The sequence below is a fragment of the Argentina silus genome (assembly GCF_951799395.1).
Source record: "Argentina silus genome assembly, chromosome: 12".
NCBI lineage: Eukaryota > Metazoa > Chordata > Actinopteri > Argentiniformes > Argentinidae > Argentina > Argentina silus.
Window position 1 is genome coordinate 8,613,540 of NC_139666.1, and position 24,019 is coordinate 8,637,558.

The 24,019-nt window shown below is 44.9% G+C and overlaps 2 protein-coding genes across 2 annotated transcripts in view; both read right to left on the bottom strand.

Annotated features, from left to right (window-relative positions):
• kif5c (kinesin family member 5C) overlaps window positions 1-11,841 on the bottom strand; it is a gene marked incomplete at both ends in the record, with an annotated part of 26,217 nt that extends 14,376 nt beyond the window's left edge. The window contains 4 exons of the mRNA XM_083682099.1: window positions 8-112; window positions 1,809-1,882; window positions 2,564-2,651; window positions 11,716-11,841. Coding sequence (XP_083538225.1) covers window positions 8-112; window positions 1,809-1,882; window positions 2,564-2,651; window positions 11,716-11,841 — 393 coding nt within the window. The remainder of the gene's footprint in view (window positions 1-7; window positions 113-1,808; window positions 1,883-2,563; window positions 2,652-11,715) is intronic.
• A 1,475-nt stretch (window positions 11,842-13,316) lies between these two features.
• epc2 (enhancer of polycomb homolog 2) lies at window positions 13,317-23,742 on the bottom strand. Its single transcript, XM_083682596.1, has 14 exons — window positions 23,368-23,742; window positions 22,140-22,299; window positions 21,712-21,857; window positions 21,152-21,358; window positions 20,725-20,873; window positions 19,674-19,803; window positions 19,312-19,536; window positions 19,035-19,118; window positions 18,664-18,812; window positions 18,096-18,439; window positions 16,427-16,560; window positions 16,096-16,249; window positions 15,459-15,786; window positions 13,317-14,840 (listed from the first exon to the last, which is right to left on the bottom strand). The coding sequence occupies exons 1-14, from the start codon at window positions 23,518-23,520 to the stop codon at window positions 14,768-14,770; spliced, it is 2,436 nt and encodes an 811-aa protein (XP_083538722.1). The 5' UTR covers window positions 23,521-23,742; the 3' UTR covers window positions 13,317-14,767.
• Between the last annotated feature and the right edge of the window lie 277 nt (window positions 23,743-24,019).

Here is a 24,019-nt window from a genome sequence, read left to right on the forward strand (position 1 = left end):
CTGTTACCTTGATGTGGAACTCTAGGTTCTCATCCATGGAGTAGATGTGGTCAAAGATGTCCCTGGAGATACGAGGGATGATGCCCATCAACTGTAGGTCATGGAGCTTGCCCTGAAAATTAAACAAACTCTCTCAAAACAGTGTCCCCAACTCACAAAAACACTGGCAGCAATGCTATCCATGCACAGAACGTGTAGGTGATGAGGTCTCGGTGAAAGAAATATTGTGATTTAAAACAGGAAGGAATGTTATAGCAATGCAGGCTCACAATGGCCACAGTATGAGGCTTTTCCAGAGGGACAGCAGCAGCACCTGTGCTTTTCTCCCCACAGAAGTGCCATATTAACCTTCATCAGGCCCATGTCTTCATATGAAATAGGCCTATGAAATATACATGGGACCTCAAGAGTGTCATTTCACCCTCTTTGGCTAGCCTGTATCATCTCATGACTTCAGTCATTTCACCCAGATCCCCATTTAATTCAATGCCCTCCCCCTTAGCAACATAAACGCAATAAAAAACGTTATTGACTCTGCAATAAAAAATGTTACGGACTATCACAGCAGTTCGCCTTGGGGGTGTGCTGTCCCTCAAATAGCAATTAGATTCTGGGGTGGAAGAAGATGGGGTTAGACAGTTCTACATTCTGCTCAGGTTGGTAGAGGCAGTGTCGTTGCTATTGTTATACTGTCTGCCTCCACCACTTTCCCTCCCTCCCATCACCTGCAGAGGAGACCTGCGGATTTGAATGACGGAATAAACGTTTTTTTTCTTCTATATTTTCCTCAGGCTAGCTGAAGGCTCTCTGGGCTGTTTCCAGGGCAACGGCTGCAGCTGATTTTCGCGGGCGATGTGTGTTATCGCATGGCACATCTAATGAACCGTGTCGGAGTAGCGCCTCGCTGCTATTTTGGCGTGCCGTCTGGCATCCATAGCCGAGCTAAAGGTGTGCCAGGTTGATGCTGAGGAACGGGTGACAGTTGGGAACGAGGAAAACCCGGAAAAACACTTCTCACAACACTGGCGTGAAATATTCTTCCTGAAAATATCAATTTTGGGGGTTTTGTAATTGCTTCCATGCATAGCCACCTGTCTGGCACTAAATGAACATGACATGTCTGACAGATAAAAGCTCTGAATGTGTCAGGGGAATCACCACAGGCCAACCCACATCGGCCTTCAGTTATCTTTCTGTCCTCTCATTCTCTGATGGTGTGGGGAGGGAGGCCACTCTCTTTCTCTCTCTCTCTCTCTCTTTCCCTACCCCATGTCTCTCTCTCTCTCTCTCTCTCCCCCCTCCTCTCTCTCTCTCTCCCCCCCCCCCCCTCTCTCTCTCCCCTCCTCTCTCCCTCCCTCCCTCCCTCCCTCTCTCCCTCTCTCTCTCACTATAAACCAGCTTTAGGAACCATGTTAGGATTAAGACCGAGAGAAACAGCTTTAGTTACATTCCTCCCTGTTTTAATCTTGTTTGTGTCAGTGGACCACCCGCAGAGGATGGCCAAAAGTTCACCCCTCTTCTAAGCGGTCCCTCTGTCTCTCTGTCTCGTTTTATATAATCTTCCATGCTTTGTACTTGCTTTGTACAATGCATTACAATACACTGCAATACATTCTCTGACAGTCTGTTCGTATCTGGCCCTCCAGATCTTTTATCTTTTATAGATTCACAGAACATCTCAGCTATGAAAGCTAATGGCTGTTATCCTTGAGATCCCATCCTTGAGATCCCATCTCTGAGAAGAACTCTCACACTCAAAGAGCCCAGTGAGGTTACAAAATGGCCTCCAGAGCAGAGCAGACATATACCTCCATGGTGTGGGTCTTCCCTGAGGAGGTCTGGCCATAGGCAAAGATGGTCCCATTGTATCCGCCCAGCACATCTGCAATGGACAGAACACACTGGGTTAACACAATAGTCTCTGGAACGTTGAGTTTGTGAGTGGTGAGGCAGTACATGAAATCAAGGAATGAAATGACAAAATCCTTGTAATGTATTCTAAACACTGTATGATTGGAAAACCATTGTACAACGCTTGTCATCAGATTATCAGATTATCAGATTACCCTTGTACTTGAATTGAATAATAATGGATGTTCATTTAGTATGGGTTCATCCTAATGTAATCAATAGATCTTATCACCTCGACACATTCATCACCAAGTAATTAACAGCGTGAAGGTCATTATCTGGTTCTCACCTCCATTCAATGCTATGTAATTGATATCATGTCTTTAAAGAGTTTGTTATCCGTTCTATACAACTATGGTGCTGCATGAGGTTAGTCATGACAGAATGTGAGACGGTGCCGATGACAAGGAGGTCAAAAGTTGAAGCTACAAGACACATACGCACCTTTTTTTATTTATTTATTTAATATATTTTTTAGGGTATTTCTGCTTTATTGGGATAGAGATAGTAGAGATTGACAGGAAGGATGGGTGAGAGAGAGGAGGGATGACATGCAGGATATGTCGATGGCCGGAAACGAACCAGGGACATTGCGATGATATGGTATGCGCTTTAGTGTGCTACGCCACTGAGCGCCCCGACACATACGCACCTTTGACGATCTGCTTGGCACAGGCATCGTAGACCTGCTCCTGGGCTGTGTTGGGTGGTAGGACACGGTCAAACACATAGGGCTTGCCCTGCAAGAGACGGAATACATTGTCAAATAAGTCCCTATCTCATTTTACATTTCACCTCCTCCTAGATGTTTGCATATGAACAAAACCAAATCTAAGGAAGTACAAGAAAAATGTCCCCCCCCCCTCAGACATTTCTGATTTGTTTATGTCTTTTGACACTCAGGTATATCGGAAAAACAATTTGTTGGGCCACCGTCTGACAATCTGACAAACAGGGTCAATATCTGATCCTGGGAGGTGTCATTGTTCTGCTGACCTTGTCCCCTGCAGCGATGTGACAGAGTCTCTCTGTCTAGAAGGTGTCACCCTACACCTGCCCCCTCCTGATCTGAGGGAGGGGGAAGGGGGGAGAGGGGGAGAGGGGGGGGGAGGAGAGCAGCCATACCTGACCTCAGAACACTTATCTTGTCATAACAATAAGCCTGTCTGATAATACTCTCAGTGCAGGTCACCTTAGCTGCTGTAAACTTGAGGTCAGCTTCAGGGCAGAGAAGTAAAATGTATTTGATTTATAAACACAGGCATTTTTTTTTTTTTAAATTGTGCATGGTTGTGGTACAGTTTTGGCTCATGGATAATAATAAAAAAAGATAATATGAGAATGTCAACCCTAACCACCAGTGGAATATTTCCCAATCCTGCCCAACCACTGTAATCCAGGCTCATGAACAGCTATTTTACTGTTGTTATCAGCAGGCCAAGATGTGAGGTCCTCTAGCACTTTTAATATTGGGAGTCTGTAAAATTAGAATTCCTCGTGGCCCGTTGGTACTGGTCAGGAGAAGCTAACCTACCCAGGGTGCAGGGGAGAGAGACCAGAGGAGGGCTTTCACATCCAATAACAACCTTTCCTCTGCTAGCGTGACAGAACAGCTCAGTAGAACCGTAGCATCTCCAGGCAGCTCAGTAGAACCGAAGGCAGTCCTGACGTTCCTATCAGCTCCCTGACAGCAGGCAGCAGGCAGCAGGCAGCAGCCAACCACAGGGGAATCTGGGTCCTTGATTTGGTGGTTCTCCTGAGCCACTGGGACAGAACATACGCAAGCGTGACAGCACACCATCTGTGGACCCAGTTCTAGCCTGTGTGACGTTTTACGGTGTTTCCTAATTTCAAGCTGAGTTGTCCTCCAAACATTGCAGACAACACAACATTTAAAGCTTGTCATTCTGTTTACAGATTTTCGGTGAATGTTAACAATGCTGAATCAGTAACTTAGAGATGCATGGTGCTTCAGATGGACTACATCCAGATTTCACCAGCTGCTCTTTTTATGTTACAAGGTTATTGAAGGACTTATAGTGGGGCCTCCAGAGGATTTCTACCAACTGCATTGCTTGAGGGGAGAATTCATATGACCTTGGGATGAATCGTCTCGACCCCCACCTAACTCCATCAAAGCCATTGTAAGGGTAAACCCACTATTGGGTGAGAGGAACCCTCCAGTCAGAAACCAATCAATCTGCTGCTCTTCTAATTGTCTCCACTTTTCAGCAAATGTCAATGGTTTTGATATCAGTATGACCAGGATATTCATTATCCAAGTTCAAAAGGTTTTGCATTGACTAAGAGGGAGACTGAGAACAGACACAGTAGAGGGGCAAGGTAAATGTGACAATCAGACAACCCAGTGAGGAGAATAACTACTGCACTTGATCTGTTTCCGAAGGTGCAGAGAGAGGGTTTGAGAGAGTGAGGTATCAATGTGGACCCATTTCCCTTCTTTCTCTCATTTTTTATCTCACACACACAAACACAAGCACGCACACGCACGCACGCACGCACGCACGCACGCACGCACGCACGCACGCACGCACACACACACACACACACACACAAACATCTCTATCCAAGGGGAGGGCAAGTATTGCTGACTGCAGTACTTCCAGCCCCCACCACATACACACACACACACACACACACACACACACACACACACACACACACACACACACACACACACACACACACACAACACATGCGCACAAGCATTGAATAACAGTTCTCTGATACAGTGTGTTCATGTGAATCCACACGTTCTGTACATCCCACACAGGATGACGATGAAACATTAATGACGCGCCATCTTAGCCTGTCTGAAAAACCCATCTCCCCCATTCTTTGTCTTCCTAGGCTACCACACTGGCAATTATTTGACGGAAGAAAGTGCAATTAACAATCAATATGGAAGGTCCTCTGAGAACAAAGACACCATTCACAGTATCTACTGCCAGCTAGATTCAGCCCCGTCACAAAGAGGCCATTAACAGGCTTGTTTTATCTCTGCCTCTCTCTTTGTTGTGTTCAGCTTTCTGGCTGAGCAGTGACTCCTCTCTTCTACAAGCATTTATTGTGCAGGCAGGGGTCAAGGACCCCAACAGCAGGAGAGAGAGAGCTGTCACTCCGACAAGGACCCGGTCGCCACGGAAACTGCTGAAAGGCCTGCGCTGATTGGACGTCAGCCTGCTCCAGGTGTCCCTCGGTGAATCAAGGAGGATGGAAAAATGATTGCTGTTTGAGTGATTATTTTTCTCTCTCTCTCTCTCTCTCTCTCTCTCTCTCTCTCTCTCTCTCTCCTCTCTCTCTCTTTCTCTCTCTCTTTCTCTGATAAGTACTCTCTGATGTTGTCTCAATCTCAATCAAAGCAAGATCCTTTCATCATTTTTAAAGCACTAGACTAGACTGGTCTTTGAAGAGCCATATAATTCCACTTTCTTTTGAATAAGAATCTTTGCTATTCGCACTAACATTAACCTTGACATGACTCCCACATACAGTCCATGTCCAGGTCCATATATTCTGTTCAACTGTTTTATGAGTCCATCTTGAAAGATAAATGAAAAAATCATTAGATGTGTGCAAGATTTACACAAGCATGTGACCACACATACACCATAACCTAGAAGCTCTCTAAATGATGCATCCGCGCGCACACACACACACACACACACACGTGTAAATGGCATATTCGTCCTCTCAATAATGGATGTGGTCTCCCTTGGGAGAGTCAAGGCCTCTGCTTCTGCTAGAATGCATCACGATCCATCTTCAAAGTTCAAGGTATTATTGAATCAACACTATGATGGAGAGAGTCTGATCTGAGGACCATCTTTATCAGAACATATATAGCTCTTCTATTTGTTATCATTACTTATGCAAATCAGAGTCTACTGCAATATCAGACCCTGGAGCCATAATATAGAGAACATGTGTTGCTATGGCGGTGGGGAAAATATCTGTGGCAGATTTACACTTTGTGTGTGTGTGTGTGTGTGTGTGTGTGTGTGTGTGTGTGTGTATGCGTGTGTGTATGTGTGTGTGTGTGTGTGTGTGTGTGTGTGTGTGTGTGTGTGTGTGTGCGCGCGCGACCATGCATGCATGTCTGTGTGTGAGTGTGTGTGTGTGTGTGTGTGTGTGTGTGTGTCTGTGTGTGCGCGCACGCGCCCATGCATGCATGTGTGTGTGTGTGTTTATAATTGCTGATGAGGATTTCACGCAGTGTCCTCCTGCCTTCCTGTTCCCTTGCCAATCAAGTCTAATGACCTCCAGCTTCCATCGTCATGGAGACAAAATTACCCAAGAGATCCTAGCCTAGCATGGCTCCAACCGTGCCCCTGTTAGAGGGAACATCTATCTAAACCAAAGACACGGTCATTTATCACCCCTAGAAATACACTTGACTCAACAGAAAGAAATTGTACCGAAACAAGGCTTAACTTATTTAGTTTCCTTAACACTGTAAACAGTCTATTCACACACCAGAGACATACTGTTACACCCAGTCTCATAGGCTGCACCATTGTTTACATTGACAATACATTCTAAACTCATTCACTCAGTAATGTATTATTATATAATTAACATTATAATGTATTAACCTGATCCACACACTGTGTAATTGATTCCTATGCAAATAGGAGACCCTATAAAAATAAAGATATTAATTCCAAAATTACATGAACTATTATCCTTGCATTAAGATGGACTCACTTCAACTTACTGAGTGATTTGTTGATGACATTTTTGCATTTCAGCTCATTTTAAGAGTGTCATAGCAAAGGGTCTGAATACGTATGTCCATGAAGTATTTCTGTATTTCAATTTGAATATATTTACTGACATTTCTAAAAACCTGTTTTCGCTTTGTCATTCTGGGATATTGTGTGTGGATTGATGGCAAATTCGTTTAATTTAATCCATTTTAAATTGAGATTATAACACAACAAAATGTGGAAAAATTGAAGGGGTCTGAATACTTTCTGAAGGCACTGTATATACTGTATCAACAACAGCTGATATAGATATCCCATTCTATTACATTGCAGTGACTGTGTGGCGACTGTATCATGGAGTTCCTCCATTTTATGACCGGTCCTGCACAGCACTGATAAGAATGGCAAATTAAACCACTGCTGCTGGTGAGGGTAATGTAGCAACACCTGCAGTGCAATCTGAGGGAACAGATGGGAGCATCAACAAGGTGTTAAACACCATCAACGCTACACTAACGTCTAAATCAGGCCACGATCTAGAAATAGGGTATTGGATTTGTGGCGAGGCCACGTCTAATTTAGTGGCTTCCGTGCATCACTCAAACCCATGTCAAATCCACTACCACGCCCACTCCCATATGCACAACCTTGTACAAATGTCGGCAACATGTTGATAACAATGTTGTTGATAAAGATCTCTGCTTCTGATGATATCCAACCGTGGACAATACCATAGGACACAGTACACAGTACAGTACTAAGTCATGTTTTCCCATTACAGATTTCACAGGCAATTTAATCCTTTTTTTAATTGAACCCCAAAAAATCTATTACACCACAGATGAGCCCCTGTAGCCTCAGTGTTGTTGCTTTGGAGATTTGTCCCAGAATTTAAATATCCTGTATCTGTTAAATCATTTATTTTATTTTCTACTTCAGTGGGTGTTAGGTTGTTGGAGGCTGTGCAATTATGCGCATATAATCAGTTTCTTTCAGATGAGCAATTGGGTTAAAAATGTCAATGATGCTGCAAATCAATATCTCTTAAATGTCAGAGCAAGAATCAGACAGCGAAATTGATTGTGCATGACTTTTGTACATGATGCACAGACATCTGGTGGTAAAGCTATATTTTACGTAAAATGTACCTAATATAAGCTAATAGTGACAGTGTGTGTGTGTGTGTGTGTGTGTGTGTGTGTGTGCGTGCGTGCGGCGTGTGTGTGTGTGTGTGTGTGTGTGCGTGTGTGTGTGCGTGTGTGCAAAACGATCCACGCATTAATTTCCCTCCATCTGGCCATATACAATTGTATCCCCACACCATCCCTTGGGCTAAGGCAAACACTACAGCGATGAACACGACTGCACAAAGACGTGGGTTACCGCCGGTTACACACTGATACATTATTTAACAGCCCATAATAAGGAGAACTTAGTTAAATGCAGTGACAGTGTAATATATGTGCATACGTTAGGATACTGTGTCCACACATCCACCCTGTGGCTTATACACTGGGCCCTGCAGCTATGTGTTGACTCCTCTCCCAATAAGGGAGATACCAGGCAACATTTATCAAGACAATCAGACAATTCAATAGCTCTGACAATTGGCTGAAAAAATATCAGCAAAAGTATGGGTTTTCAAAGCTGTGGTTGTTCATTTGTACATTTACATGTGACACACACGCACACACGCGCGCACGCACACACACACGTGCTGCTCTGTTTGCTTGACCTTTTGTGTTGGTGTGTAAGACACTCACAGACAGAGAGGTACCAGCAGTAACACTAAGCCTCCATGCTGCACACCTGTTCCCCGAGGCTCATGCTGTGTGAGCAAGGTCCTGGGGGGGGGTTTCCACTGCCGCGATGCAGTCAGTCACCTATTTATTTCGCTCGTGTAAATCGAGTCTTTTCTGTCAGGGTATTACTGCCGTCATTTGTGTCTTTTCATTTTCAGCCTAAAATGAGCCAGAGATTTGTGAATACCCCCTGGCACTAATCCCTGAATATTCCCCCTGGGCAGGTGGTCTCTGGAGAAGCAGGAGCACAGCTGGGGGGCTAGCAGCATATGGAGGAGGAGAGGAGGAGAGGAGGAGAGGAGGAGAGGAGGAGAGGGGGCTGGTGACAGAGCTGAGGAACAACACTATAGAATACAGAGCATTGCCTAGGAGAATTCAGACACTGGTCACCCGATCATCCGTATCCACTATCCAGACACGTACACACACAGGGTCCCTACATACATCCTTCTAGCACAATGCTATCAGTCCAATGCAGGTTTCATTCTGGCTCTAGCCTAATTGGGAAATACAACAGCTGTTGATCCATTGCGTGCACACACACACACACACACACACACACACACACACACACACACACACACACACACACACACACACACACACACACACACAGGTAAACAACCATCAGTGGACTTCTCAACCCAGCTGAGCTGTGCACTCCTCACATCCCCCTCCCTTTTTCCATTACCAGTGAAAAACAGTCCTTATTTACGCTACTTAAACTCAGCCAGCCAGCCAGCCAGCCAGCAGTTCCTTCTACAGACGGCCATTTTCTGCCATCCATCCCCTCCCTAGCAGGGCCAAAGCTTTTCCATTCAAATTGCTGCCCAGTCAATTGTGATGTCTTCATGGGTTTAGACGGGCCAAACTGAGACAAACTGGGCTGTTTCCCCTGTAATGGTCTCTACTCAGGCAGAGCCTACAGCCTTTACATTTTTTACATTTCAGACATTTAGCAGACGCCTTTATCCAAAGCGATTTACAACAAGTACATTTGTCTAAAGTAAGTGAATCATCCATACATCAGTCATCATAAGAAAACAAATCTATGCTAGGATCAGGGGTCATTGGCAGTCACAATGGTAGAAGAAGGAAGAATTACATTTCAAAATTAAATGTTATTAAATTAAATTAAATTAAATATATATATATATTTTATTTTTAATTTTTTTTAATTTTATACAGTAGAGAAACTGTACATGGGGGTAGTGGGGATGAAGAGGTCTTTAAGAGGGACAGTCAAGATGTAGCCTGAAGAGATGGGTCTTCAGTCTACGGTGGAAGATAGGTAGTGACTCTGCAGTCCTGACAGCAGTGGGAAGCTCGTTCCACCAGCGGGGCGCCAGGACAGTGACAAGCCGTGACCAAGTAGCGCGACTGCTGCATCCACGTAGAGGCGGCGGTGCCAGGCAGCCAGCCGAGGTGGAAGAGCGGAGTGATCGGGCAGGGGTTTGGGTGCTGACCATTACTTGCAAGTAGGGAGGGGCTGTTTCCTTTGCCGCCCGGTAGGCGAGCACCAGGGTCTTGAATCTGATGCGAGCTGCTACCGGGAGCCAGTGAAGGGTAGGAGGGGGGTGACATGGGAGAATTTGGAGATCTGCAGAGGTTTGATGGCGGAGGTGGGGAGCCTGGCCAAGAGTGCGTTGCAGTAGTCAAGGCGGGAGATCACAAGTGTCTGGACCAAGAGTTGTGCTGCTTCTCTCGTGAGGAATGGACATATCCTTCTGATGTTGTAGAGGAAGAATCTACAGGAGCGTGCTGTCGCTGTGCACAGGATAAGTAGTTGTCAAGGATCACCCCAAGATTCTTGGCTGTCTGGGAGGAGGCAACAGTAGAGTTCTCTACTGTGATGGAGATGTGATGGAGCCTCCTGCTGTGGTACCTCACTCAGAAGTAAACCTCCTTTTATGGTGGCTGCTACTGGAGGCAGGATTGGAGAGACACCCAGTCTGACTTCAAACGGATTGTTGACGCTCTGAGTTGCAGTGACAATGTGAAAACACTGTTTTCTTAGCATACATTCTGTTAAGGTACATTCATAGACATACTATTGTGTCACTGACTGACTGTGCAGTAAGTGACACAAAAGATAGCAGTCACGTGGACCCAATGATGAGTCATATATAGTATGTCTCATACACAGCATGACAACAACAAATGGAATGTTAAAACAGGCTTTCCGAAATGTTGGCTTTATCAGGTGTCTTGGGCAGGGTATTTTGTAGCTTGCTGGTATTGTTAGCTGAATATCTGCACTGTTGTCTGTGACAAACACCCCACTAGACAGTGCTTGGAGGACATAAGACGACAGGGAGAGATGTGTGGATGACTCCAGTCATTTATTTAACATGGTTAGTGAGGTCTTTATAGCCAGAGGCATTCATTTATGAGAAGATTAGATCCTGTTTTTTGTCAAAGAGTGACTCTAATGAGATTGAGATGAGGAACTGTCAGAGGATAATTAACTTTTATTTACAGTAAGTTTAATCTAGGGGTTGATGATTATATTCTCAATTTCGCAGTTCCACAGTAATCTCATCTAATTTAATGTGATTGTGATGTAAAATGTTGACAGAATAAACTAACAGTCTACAGAATATGGGGAAGGCATGGACAGTCATGCCAATTGTCTTTTGCCTTGATGTTCACTCAGAAACGCAAATATACATATTCCACTATTTGGCAGGTCAAATGCGTAATTACGCACCATGAAACAGGCTAAATGATGTACATTATCATCCAGACACTCAAACCACTGAACGATGCTTCCATGACAGGTGACAAAAGGCTCAGAATTCCTTATACAAAGTGTCGGCCCCCGCTAATTGGCATGCATTTAATTTATTCATCCCCGCATATGGTCATTAATCGCAGTCAATTATTCAAATAAAGGCTACAATTTGTGGGTGTGCTTTTTGACAGTGTGAATAAACTAAAACTACTGTATATTGTCAGTTGTGTAAATTGAAGTACATGGGTTAATAAAACTGTAACATTGTTTGCATTGTCATTGTACCATCGGCAAAATCGTAAAGCCAAAATTAAAGTAAAAAAACACGTTCGGTTATGAGTTATTGATTTACTACCAAAAAGTAGTCTAAAACTACATTCTACGTCTGGATTACCACTAATTACCATCTCGCACCGTTCTGCTAATTTTTGCGCTTTTGCGAGGCAGCATTTTTGTGAGGGATGGATGATAGACTACACCTGTGCACCGCATGGCTGTTGTTCTCACACGGACGGTCTAGATCATTTAGGCTACTCACCGTTATAACCACCGTGTCTTCACCCTTGAATTTAGGGATATATTTGTCTCCTCGAGTGATTTCCGATTCATTCAAAGGCCTGAACCGGCACATCACTTTCACTCCGCACTCAGAAGCATCCGCCATGTCAACAACACTGTATCCAAGATCCCAATCAACTTTTAACAGGTTTCTAAAAAATATGAAGTTTTCTCCAAGTTTTAGGCCAGACGCGACATCAACTACTGCTTTCCATTGTGGTTCGTTGAGGATAAACTCCGGTCAAAGAAAAACTGAATTGAACAGTTCTACCTGTACAAAGTCAAAAGATAAAGCATATATCCTAGTTGTGGTGGTTATATTATAAATGGGACGAGATTTGGACGAGAATCCGGCTTTTCCAAGTCAAATATAGGTTTCAGAGTTAGTTTCCACCGAAGCGCCTTGCCATTCTTCATCAGCAGAAGCAGTCTCCGGCTCTGCGCTGATCCTCAGTCCTACCTTGGTCCACCCGAGGGATGCTGATGCTGCAGTCACGTGATTGATTGTACATCCTAAGATGCGCCATAGAATTGTGGGACCAGTAGTCCATATTGATAGGCTCCCTTTCCAAAGGGATCACCTTACTATTCTTAGCCTACTATATTTCATGGATCTATTTCCCATCTTCCCCTTGCCTCATTTTAGTGTACAGTCATTTCTTAACTGGCTCAATTTCAATGACCACATCAAGCCTTCCCACTGCAAATGTCCAATTCAATTAGTTATTCAAAGTGGAATGGTCTAATGGATTTGTCAGATCCTGTGAACAGGCTTCTGCAGTTGAATGAGAGCCCACTGGAAGCAATAAAAAAACAACAACAAAAAAACACTTGTCTTGACGAGAAACCAAATAATTCTGTGTGATTCAGCATCATCAATCCAGTGCTACCCTCTAGTGGATATCATAATTGTTTTATTGTAACTGGAATCCCTAATTGATGACTGGTGGTTAGCACTGCGATGTCTAGCTAATCAGCCTACTCTTATGTAGGCCTACACATCAATACAGAATAGCAAACAATGAGGGCCAACTACCCTACTACTCTACCACTTCACTTGCTGCCACATAATCTGTCCCTCTGCCCCACTCACAAGATGAATGGGTTTCCGGATGACTTGAGGGATAACTAATGAAGAATGATGGCTGTGTGTGTCCACCAGGATGGCCGAGTGGTTAAGGCGTTGGACTTAAGATCCAATGGATGTATGTCCTCGTGGGTTCGAACCCCACTCCTGGTAAAAGCTCATCCTTTCTAATTTCTGACACTGTATGCTAATTGAATTATGATGGTCCTTTGTGGCTCAGTTGGTAGAGCATGGTGGTTGTGGGTTTGATTCCCGCTGGGACCGTATACTGAAAAATGTATGCACTCACTGCAATGTAAGTCGCTTTGGATGAAAGCGTTAGATAAATGGCATATATATGTTCTCTTACCTGCTTGTATCCACATGGCATCCTGTGGAGCTGAAGCTCCAGTTTGAGTTCATAAACCCTAAACAAAACACATGAATCAAATAATGGTGAACAACCTTTATTTTCATAACATAGCAGTTTACATCATCCATAGTTCATTGGCATTGCACACACACATCAGTGTTTCCCTCGCCATTTGATAGGCAGGTGGGCGGGGCCCCTGGCTGAATCTGTTGTTTACCTAGAACTCAATGGAAAAGGTTGGTAATGATAACCCTGGAGGGAAACGCACGTACATACGCACGCACGCACAGCAAAACCATGGTTCAAGGAACAGATTCATGAAGAAAGACAAAGTCAATAAACTGATATGTATAGATATATATTTTTATTTCCCAGCATTTTTTTCTGAAACACTCCAAGAACAAGTAACAGGGAAAATGTATGTCTGAAGAAATAGTGCATGAACACTATGCATGACTACTTATTATCTAAACATGTTTCTAATGCCTGTACAGAAATCACTACATCAACTACACTAAACTACAGGAAAGGCCAAGCACTGACCATCAGACATCGTTTCAACATGTTACTTGCCCCTTGACCAAAGGAGAAAAAAAAAATAATAATATTGATGCGGACCCCCAAATCCAAAGGGGTAATTGTTCGGGGTGCCAATAATCTGAAAGATTAGTTTACACACAATACATGACAGAAAGAATGGTCTATTTCTGTGTACTGTTCATTGGCTTAAACTCCCTACCCGTTTAAAAATGCAAATATATTATAAAAAAATGTTTTCCTGCGTTACATTTGCAGATTGATTTTTACGATTGCATTTATTTCTCATTTCAATGTCCTGTAAATTCAAATAAATAGATTCCTATGGAGACGATGGCTCATTTTAAGATTTCTTTACTGTTTTGGAAAATTCGGCATCAAATGAAAATAATTAAAAATTAAAAAGACAATCAATTCCTGTTACACATGTCAAAGCAAGAAAATAATTGTCTGAATGGAAAAAATGCCACTAATCTAATTACAAAAAGACCATATCTATTCAATTTGTGAAACCAAATCAAATTAGGCTAATTTTTCATCTTTAGAAAAATAAGCACAAGAACCAAATATGTTAGCAAGACGAGTCCATATTCTGCAGACATATTTTGCTGATTTGTTTCTGTGAGATACAAAAATGTAAACATTGCAAAATAAATAGTGAAAAACAAGAGACGTAGGATCCGTGTTCATGCTCATGATCCCAACACAAACGGTTGCATTTTTGTATGTACTATTTGTTTGCATTTTCAAGTGCAAAAGCATGATGACAAATTCGCTAGAATTCAAGTAACAGAAAAAAAGAAACATACTAATGATACAAATATACTATCTTACAAGGTAGTGATATTCCCAATTTACAAAATGTACATTTATAATATCGACAAATTTGTTATAATATTTTGATATGCTCGGTTCTGTATAGGTCCTTGTATACGCCCCCTGGTGGCGGGAGCTGGGGCTTGCATTCATCCTAGAGTAGGCGAGTCCGTTTGTCACATTCACCGGTCTGAAGAGGGGGGGGCGAGCGGGGAAAGGAGGGAGGGGCGAAGGGGAGGGTTATGTCACTTCCATCGCCACTGTGGTCTCTGATATTCCATTCAACGCAAGTCTCTCGGGCTCATGGTTCTCCCTGCAAAGGGACAGAACAACAACACAACTCAAAACACACAGCATCAAAACTGAACATACCCGAGAAATAACACGGTCAAGATAACCGTCATCAATTCTATAAAACCAAAAAGGGAAAATGACACTGTTTAACTGCCAAACAGAGCAGATCATATGACATTCTGTGTGTTTTTGAAGCATCTGGATGTTGTTGAAGCTGTACATCTGTGTGTTGTTGAAGCTGTACATCTGTGTGTTGTTGAAGCTGTACATCTGGATGTTGTTGAAGCTGTACATCTGTGTGTTGTTGAAGCTGTACATCTGTGTGTTGTTGAAGCCGTACATCTGTGTGTTGTTGAAGCCGTACATCTGTGTGTTGTTGAAGCTGTACATCTGTGTGTTGTTGAAGCTGTACATCTGTGTGTTGTTGAAGCTGTACATCTGTGTTGTTGAAGCTGTACATCTGTGTGTTTTTGAAGCTGTACATCTGGATGTTGTTGAAGCTGTACATCTGTGTGTTGTTGAAGCTGTACATCTGTGTGTTTTTGAAGCTGTACATCTGGATGTTGTTGAAGCTGTACATCTGTGTGTTGTTGAAGCTGTACATCTGTGTGTTGTTGAAGCCGTACCCTGTCCTTACCTGGCTATACTTCCGTTGGCGCTGGCGGGTGTGACTTTGGGCGCACGGTCCAAGCTGCCAGCCACAGTGGCGAGCTTTAAGGCAGACGGCGAGGGGGCGGAGGGCCGGGCGCTGTGGTGGTGGTGGTGGTGGTGGCCAGGGGAGACTGCGCTGACACTGCCAGAGTGGGTGTGGGCGTGGCCACGGTGGTTTGGTAGAGACTGGGGGGTGGTGGTGGTGGTGGTGGAGTGGGCAGGGAGCAGGGGGCCTCCGCTGGAGGACGAGGTCCGTACTGACGTGCCCGTGGTGCTCTGGGATGTGCTGGTGGAAGGAGGTCGTCTGGAGGTCCCTGTAGGAGAGATATGAGACAGTCGTAACCACAGATAAGCAGCAGGCTTTTTCCCCAGACACAGATTAAAGCCTGGACTAAATTGTATTTCTAATGGAAATGAAGGACTTCTTCATTGAAGATGCTTTCTAATCCAGCAAGAGGCTTACTTTGGGTCTGAGAAACTGGCTGTACATGCCTGAGTGTCTGTTAAGCATCAGTGAAGCCATAGGCAAAAAAAAAAAAAAAAGGATTCTCAAAAGGAGCTAAACAACAGGAGAATGGCAGTCATCTAAACGTCCTAAATGACCTAATTTATCCTGACCTCACCTGACGTCTGTACGACACCATTGACACTGGTGTTGTGGGGTTTATTCTCGTTGTTGACCTGGCCTGGGCCTGGAGCACTGACCACAGCTGACGCAGCAAAATGGGCACTGGCCGAGTCCAGGGTCTTTGACACACAGTCATTGGAGCTTGCCGTCTACAAAACAAGTACAGAAGTCTTTCAAACACAACGGCAAGGCAGAGAGGCTCATCATTTGCATATATGAATGGAGATGACTACAACCGCAGGATCAGAAATGTTGGCATGCTCAAACTTGGATCCGGTTTGGATAGAGTTGTAGGGGGGCGGGGGTCAGAGAGAGTGTTTGTATACCTGTGTGTTTTGCCGTTCTGGCAGTGAGGAATGCTGCGCGGGAGCTGTCGTCTGCTGTAGTTGAGCCAGCTGCTGCTTCTGCATCTGTGCCAGCTGCTGCTGGTGGGTCTGGAACTGCTCCTCTGTGATGCCACCTGCAGGGAGGGGAGCACAGGGACAAGGCCGTCAGACAGGCAGGGAGAGGCAGAATAGGGGTCGTGTGTATACAGCGAAGGCTGTCACAGAGAAGACCGAGAGCAGGGAGCCCAAAAAGAAGATGCCATAATTAGGTAGGTGAGCACATTAGCACGAGGAAGAGAGTAGTGGTATGTGTACAGATTAGAGATATGACCAGGAGAAAACATGGAAGTACAGGCGATGGCAAAGCCTGCTGTACCCCTACTGAACACTAGGGGTCATAGTGGAGCTTTCACACAAAAATAATGGGCAAAAAGAATATCGAGGGGCTTTAATGGAGCAAAAGAACAGCTGTAGTAATAAATCAAGTCTCCAATGCCATCAATTCTATGGTAATAAAACATGCATAGGGCAATTGGTAATAAACCCAGATAATAACCCAATAATCTCAGAGAGGCTTGTTGATGCCAAACTTATTTGCCTATACCAGAGGAACTAGCCTGGGGCGAATTATTTGTCAGTCAAATAAGGTTCAACTGTCTGCTGTGGACACTAACTTTCTGTTATTAAAAAGCTGTCTCACAACACTTTCAGTTGAAGGCTGGCCTCATGGATAAGCTAACCACCGCACTATAATCTCACAGCTATGCGACACTTATGCAACCCAAAGATACGTTTCAGCTTGTGGTCCATTCTCTATGTTCTTGTATCAGTTCTCACAGTCCCAAATTGTAGGTCTTAGTGGACAGCACAACAACTACCAACACAGCTAGAGAGTTATTAATGGTGGGTGTTAGATGTGTGTTCCTCTACCTTCAGCAAATTGCTAACATAGGCTACATGCAGCTAAAATCTATAAGATGAATCATGGGCTACACCATGTCTGCCACAGGATGACAAGGAGCATATTCTAGGCTGTGTGTGTGTGTGTGTGTGTACCGGAGGCTAAATGACAGCCTGCATGACCACGGTGGTGAGAGAGAAGAACACTGAGCCGGGAGTGGAGGAAGTTCCTCGATGTGCAACCACCCCCCCCCCCCCCCCCCCCCAAAAAAAAAAAAACAGCCTACTACGGTTCAGTGGCCACTTTCCACTTCCCTGCACAAAACACGTCTGGCTGGAAGTCGTGAATCAACCCTGACTGACAGTTCTGAGTTACTGTGGAGAAATGCCACGACAGCCTAGAACCATGAGGGCTGACTAGGAACAAGAAAAACCACAAAGTAAAACCTATCCTCATCTGACCTGTGTGTTTCCAACAGACACAAACCGTGCCCCACAATAACTAGAATCGCATGACATTTAAAAATGGAAAATTTAGCCGTCACAGTGATGTGATGTATGAAAGCCATAATCTCAATGTGTCAACAGGTCCCGCAGTAGGAGGTGGAAACAGAGACAGATGTGTGTGTTCCAGTCCTAACAGGGTTGAGTTTAGTTTTTTAGGATCCCCATTAGCAGCAGCTACCCTTCCTGGGGTCCACAAATAACCAAAAACACATGATACAGTACAGAACAGTTCTTTTAGGGTTGAGTGAGGAGCCCATCTCACCTGAGCGAAGGTTCTTGGTGTTCCCGGACAGCCCTCCACCCAACCTGCTGTCCATGGAGGGTCTTCCTGACCTCGAGTCCCCACCCCCAGCTCCCTGCATGGGCCTTGGGCTGAAACAGCGCCACCTCAGGGCCTGGATGTTGTTCAGGATGTCTGCCAGGGAGCTGGTGGAGCCAGAGAGAGTTCTGTGGGTCTGTGTGGGGGGGTCAGGGAGAAGTCTGTGGGTCTGTGTGGGGATGTCAGAGAGGTCTGGAGCCTCAGGCCTGGGGAGGGAGGTAAAGACATCTGGGTCCAGCTGCTTCAACACGCCATCCAAGTCAGAGGAGGCCCTGTCCAGTACCACCCTGAGGGGAAGGAGGAAAAAGATTAGCATGAAACATCAGGTCACTACGAAGAAACTATGGTATAACGGCAGTTACAATCCAGACATTTCGTCTTGAGCAATCAGAAGCAAACATTTTCAACCCACTTCCCAGAGCAGCCATTAAAACACCAAGCTCATTCAAATGTTTCACAGAGGAATGAATGGAGAGTCAGAGGGACAAGGAGGAGCGGAGTTGAAAATTACCTTCCGCCTCGCCCCACCCTCCGACGAGCGAGTCCAACACAGCGGCGGGGCACAGAGAGGGCGGTGAGGGAGTGGCGATGCCGCAGGGCATCTAGTCCTGCCAGCTCAGGATGGTCCCACAGGGGCCCAGAACCATGGTCCACTGGGGGCTACGCAGACCCACAGAGGAAAGAGTTACTCTACAGTACACAGGCGGGCCCAATACCACATAAACATCACTAGGACTAATATGTGGAATAGCTGAAAGTTGGACTATATGCGAGAGGAAACTTTGCAGTTATTACATAACGGATAATAATACGGTTACTACATAGATATATAGATATAGATAGGAGTACAGTACTGCTTTTGGAGGAGAGAGAGAGACTTACAGCAAGGTAATGACACCCAGCTTTCCTCCTGAAGGCAAACGCTCCATCTGGATCATTCTCCTCGTCCGGTTCTGATGGGGGAGACTGGAGAAAGAGACGCAAAAACGTCACTTTAATACCAACCAAAAACCACATCGGCATTTCCCCCCCCCTATCCCTTCCCAGGTCTGACTATTCTAAACTGTCATCCCTTTTCAACTGTCAAAACAAATGTTAAACAATAAATTTAAAAAAAGTACAGGGGATTGGAGATCACGCTGATCTGAGAGGCACTGACCATTGGTGCATATTCCTCCTCCCCGGAGCTGTGGAAGTCATACTGTTTGATGTCGGCCTGGTTGACGACGTGTTTGTGCATGGGGGGCCGGCCGGGGCGACGCAGGGGGTGTTTGACGTTCTTGGTGTACTTCTTTGGTCTGACAAAGTCAAAGGGATCCTCGTCCTTCATTGAGACATGGCGGTGGTGGTGCGTGTGCACGTGCGGGAGACCTGACTTGTGCGTCTGAATTTAAGGAGACGGCGAGATTAAAACAGTTGTTTAGCGCCAAATCCAGATCGACTGGGTTTTTCTAAATGGTCAAAATGCAGAAATCCAACCAAGTGTTAGAAGGAACTGATGGGTTGGGTAAAGGCCCTTACCTTAATTTTAATCTCATTTTTATGCCGGTTGCCGTTGGTCAGGGTTATGGGAGCCGTGTAAATGGGCTTCTCAGCCAGAGGGACGGTCACCTCGTTGAGGACTTCACCAGTGAAGTCAAACATCTGATATCTGCATAGACATAAAGAAAAGAAAAACGTTTGAATTGAAAGTAATTAATTTAATCGCCATCAGCATGTTAGGACAAGCTGGCAAGCTGCTCTTGTGTAGCACTACGCCTGAAATGGAGCAACTAGGTGAGAACAGTAATAAATCCCTCAGCACGACATCAACTCTGTTCTGACACAGGAAGTCCTGCTGTGGTACACCATACAAAACTATAGGGTCCCATTGACGGACACAATCCCAGAAATGCTGCTGTTCTGAGCACTTTCATTTTCATTTTACATTTATGGCATTTAGCAGATGCCTTTATCCAAAGCAACTTATAACAAATACATCTGTCCATCAGTCATCATAAGATAAAGCAATCAATGCTCGGACCAGGGGCCATAGGCAGTCACAATGCTAGAAGTTTTAAGTTAATTTATTTATTAACAGGAGAGAAACTTGTCCAGGGGCTAGTGGGGGTGGAGAGGTATTTAGGAGGGACCGTTAAGATGTAGCCTGAGCAGAGAGTTGACTACAGCAGTGTTTCACTCAAATCAGCATTTGAGGGTGAACATCACCGACATTTTCTAGTGAGTATGTACTATGTAAGCCAAAACATTGTATGTCTGTATGTATGTATGTATGTATGTATGCATGCATACATGCATGGATGTATGTATGTATGTATGTATCAGGTGAGGCTGGTAGAGGCAGAAATCAGAAGACAAGCTCATTGTAATTCATGTAATGCACATAACATTCCTCATTCCATTCCATGCATTACAATGAGTCCTCCGATTTCTACCTCCACCAGCCTCCAATGGTAAGTATGTATGTAAGATGAAATGTTTTAGGCAGGGCACACCAGATACAGGCCTATCAATGGAAGGGGAAACACTGGATTAAAGCTTTGGGGCATTTCAATGCTCTGGGCGAGCTCACCTCTTCTCTGCCACCTCCAGAGTGAGGTGCAGCAGCTCCCGTTTGGACTTCTCCCTCCTCTTTATCATCTCTAGGATGGTGACCGTCCGGCTGAACTCTCTCCTCAGCTTCAACATCTTCTCGTACGATGCCTCGTCATTCTTACGGTTCTGAATAAGGAAGAGAAAAAGAGAGAGAGAGAGAGAGAGATATGGTCACACAGATCCTAAAGCTCAAGAGGATGACCGTGGAGCACAAATCACTCCTGTATCCTCCAAATGTCCCAACAGTGTGTTCAATACCAATAAAGAGGAAAGAAGATTCAATAGCCTAATAAATCATACAGGGGCCTCCAAATCACCTAAACCGCCTATATCTCTAAACACAGACAGAGGAGGGCCTACTGTGATGCTCCATCCCCATGACAGTTCCAGCCTCTGGTTCTCACCTTCCTGGTCTGCATCTTCTCCGTGCGTCGTCTGAAGGCCACGTAGGCGTCGTTGTTGGTGGAGCCGTCCCTCTTCTCCTGTTTGATGAGCGGGATGAGGGAGGGGCCCCTGCAGTTCTTCCTCTTCCTCATCCAGTAGTCGTACACAGACTTGAGGAGGTAGTCATCCTCGTTCAGCAGCAGCTTGGCCTCCTGGATAGTCACCAGCTGGGACAGCAGAGAGAGAGAGACAGAGAGAGAGAGTGAGAGTGAGAGAGAGTGAGAGAGTGTGAGAGAGAGTGAGAGAGAGTGAGAGTGAGAGAGTGTGAGAGAGAGAGATGGCAGGAACAAGAGAGGGGGAAAAAAGAACAAACAGATGAGAAAGGAGGAAAGTATTCCTAAAGTAAACTATATGCCCAAATGTCTTTATATTTACATGAATGTTGACGAAAGTGCAAACAAATTCGACACAGAACAGTGCAGTGGAGTATCCAATACAAGGTAGTAGATGTGCTTCTATTACCACTGTGACACTTGCAAACCACACAGTTATTGCTGGTCAGTTATGGTGAGCGTGTTACCTGGTTCGCACTGGCCTTCTCCAGCCTGTCCACCATGATCTCAAACTGGAGGGGTTTGATCTCCATCTTGCGGTTGAGCCTGTTGAGAAGCGTCTCGTCCTCCGAGTCCATGTCATAGTCAGGCTGCTCGTTATCCAGGCCCAGGGCTGTGCGGGGGGGGACGAGACGAGACGAGATGAGAAGACACAAAAATTCAACCGAGGACAAATCCATAGGCTTCAATGTTCCTTGTGAAAGTGATGCAACAACTGTTTACATCAACAAATCAACAACCTGACTCACAAGGCTGTAGCAAAAGATGTGATTTCTTTTTTGACTGAGTGCATGTGTGCCAAAAAGCGTAGCACAGTGGGAGGTCGAGCACCACCAAGAACTCAAATTCTAATTCTAGAACGCACATGCTGCGGAGGGGAGACGCTACTACTCACGCTGAATGTGTATGAGCTGTTTGGGGCTCTTCAGCTCTCCTTTATACAGACGGTCGTAGTATGTGATGTTGCTCTCCCCCTCTGGCACTGGGATGACCATGTTCTCCTTCTTTTCCCTGAACACTTGCTGGGCAGAGATGGCCCTCTGGAGATGGTGCTCCTGAGAAAGAGAAGGGGGGGGGGGGGGGGGGGGGGGGGGAGAAAATCAACAACAGAGGCTTCAGATGTTCGTTTACTTTACTGAACCTGCATCTTCAAGCACATCAATGCCATCAAGGGTGGCCTGCCTTTCATGTAGTCTAGACATCTGGCAAGCATGTTATCAAAAGTTACTACCAACCCAAATACAGTAACATCCACTACAGTAACATCCACTACAGTAACCTCCTCTACGTTGCTGGAGCTCATAACACAGGCAAACCACCACAGCCTTGCAGCACAGCTGATGAAACATCTTGCAACAACTTGAGATTTAGTTAGCTAGGCATATGACTCCTTTCATTGCCCAGTTTGACTGGAGGCGTATTCCATCTGCTTTTATGCAAGAGAAACCCAGACCACCAGACTCGTAGTACATTAAAAGCTGTGCAGGCTGCTATGGGATCAGATGATGTATTTCAAGCAGTGCAATCATGAATCTATAGGGAACTGAGGTAATTGCAAATGTGTTAAACTGCTGATTGATACTATGAAGCAAGACGGGGAGCTAGACTGATTTTCCCACCCAGCACAGCTTGTGCCTGTCTGAGAATTATGTGTGCGTCTGGGACCATGCATGCCTCCCCCTGTAATTTAGTTGCTATTTCATTGATCGGTTCAATTAGCAAACTTTAGGAACGCCAGCTAGTTACTTATTCATGGCCGTAGGTAGCGAGTTGGTAAAGTAATAGGGTTGAAATGTTAACCAATGATCAGGCTAACGTTACTGTACCCATGCCTGCAATATCCATCGCAGGCTAGTCACTAACAGGGCTACGTACAACTATTTACGTAACTAGTCGAAGAAAGCACTGGCAATCCCATCTTAAATGCGTTATTTACGCTATAAGAGTACACGTTGACGTAAAGCCCACATTTATTTACACAAAGAGCGTAACGTTGACGGCCCTGCGTATACCCAACGCACAACCTACGCAAAAAAACTTGCGTAAAAACGTCAAGAATACCGTCGCCCTACAGTGTGGCTGAAATCCTTTTATGATATCTATATTTTAAAACAACTCCATACCGATTCTTCTTCTTTTTCCATCCCCGTTGGCATCTGCGGCACAGCGCGATTGATAGAGACGCAGTCATTTAGGTCTGGAAGGTCTTTGTTTCGGTATATAGGGAGAGGTTTGGCGGCGTCTAGCGCTCGCGCTCGGAACGATAGTTTACTCATTGTTTGCGCCTATCGCAATCACATAGAATGCGAAGGAAACATGTATCCCGCCACAGTTCGCTCAAAAATTCGATATAAATCCACAAGGGACTCGGTTGTTTCCACAACAGTAGAACTCATGTGTTCCTATTTGCTCGAAATCCAGTGTGAAAAGCCATTTCTGGTCGAGTTTAACTGGATAAAAAAGCTATTTTTCTCGGGTGATCCGCTCCCTGTGCCATGGAAAACATGGCGGACATGTCCACACAGCGGCTGAACAATCCCGACAGCCAGTGCGAGACATCTGAAAAACATGGGCCGTAGTGCTGCGTGCGCATCTCATATAAGATGCATGAAGAAATCACATCTCACGTCCAAATGTTATACAAGCATAAAACACAAATGCGGAAATTGTTCATAAATGAAAAAGTTCCTGATTGACTAATGAAGTTCCAGTAAGCTATCCCCTACATCACGACATTCAATCACCATAGATAATCAAGTCAATAAGGTCTGACTG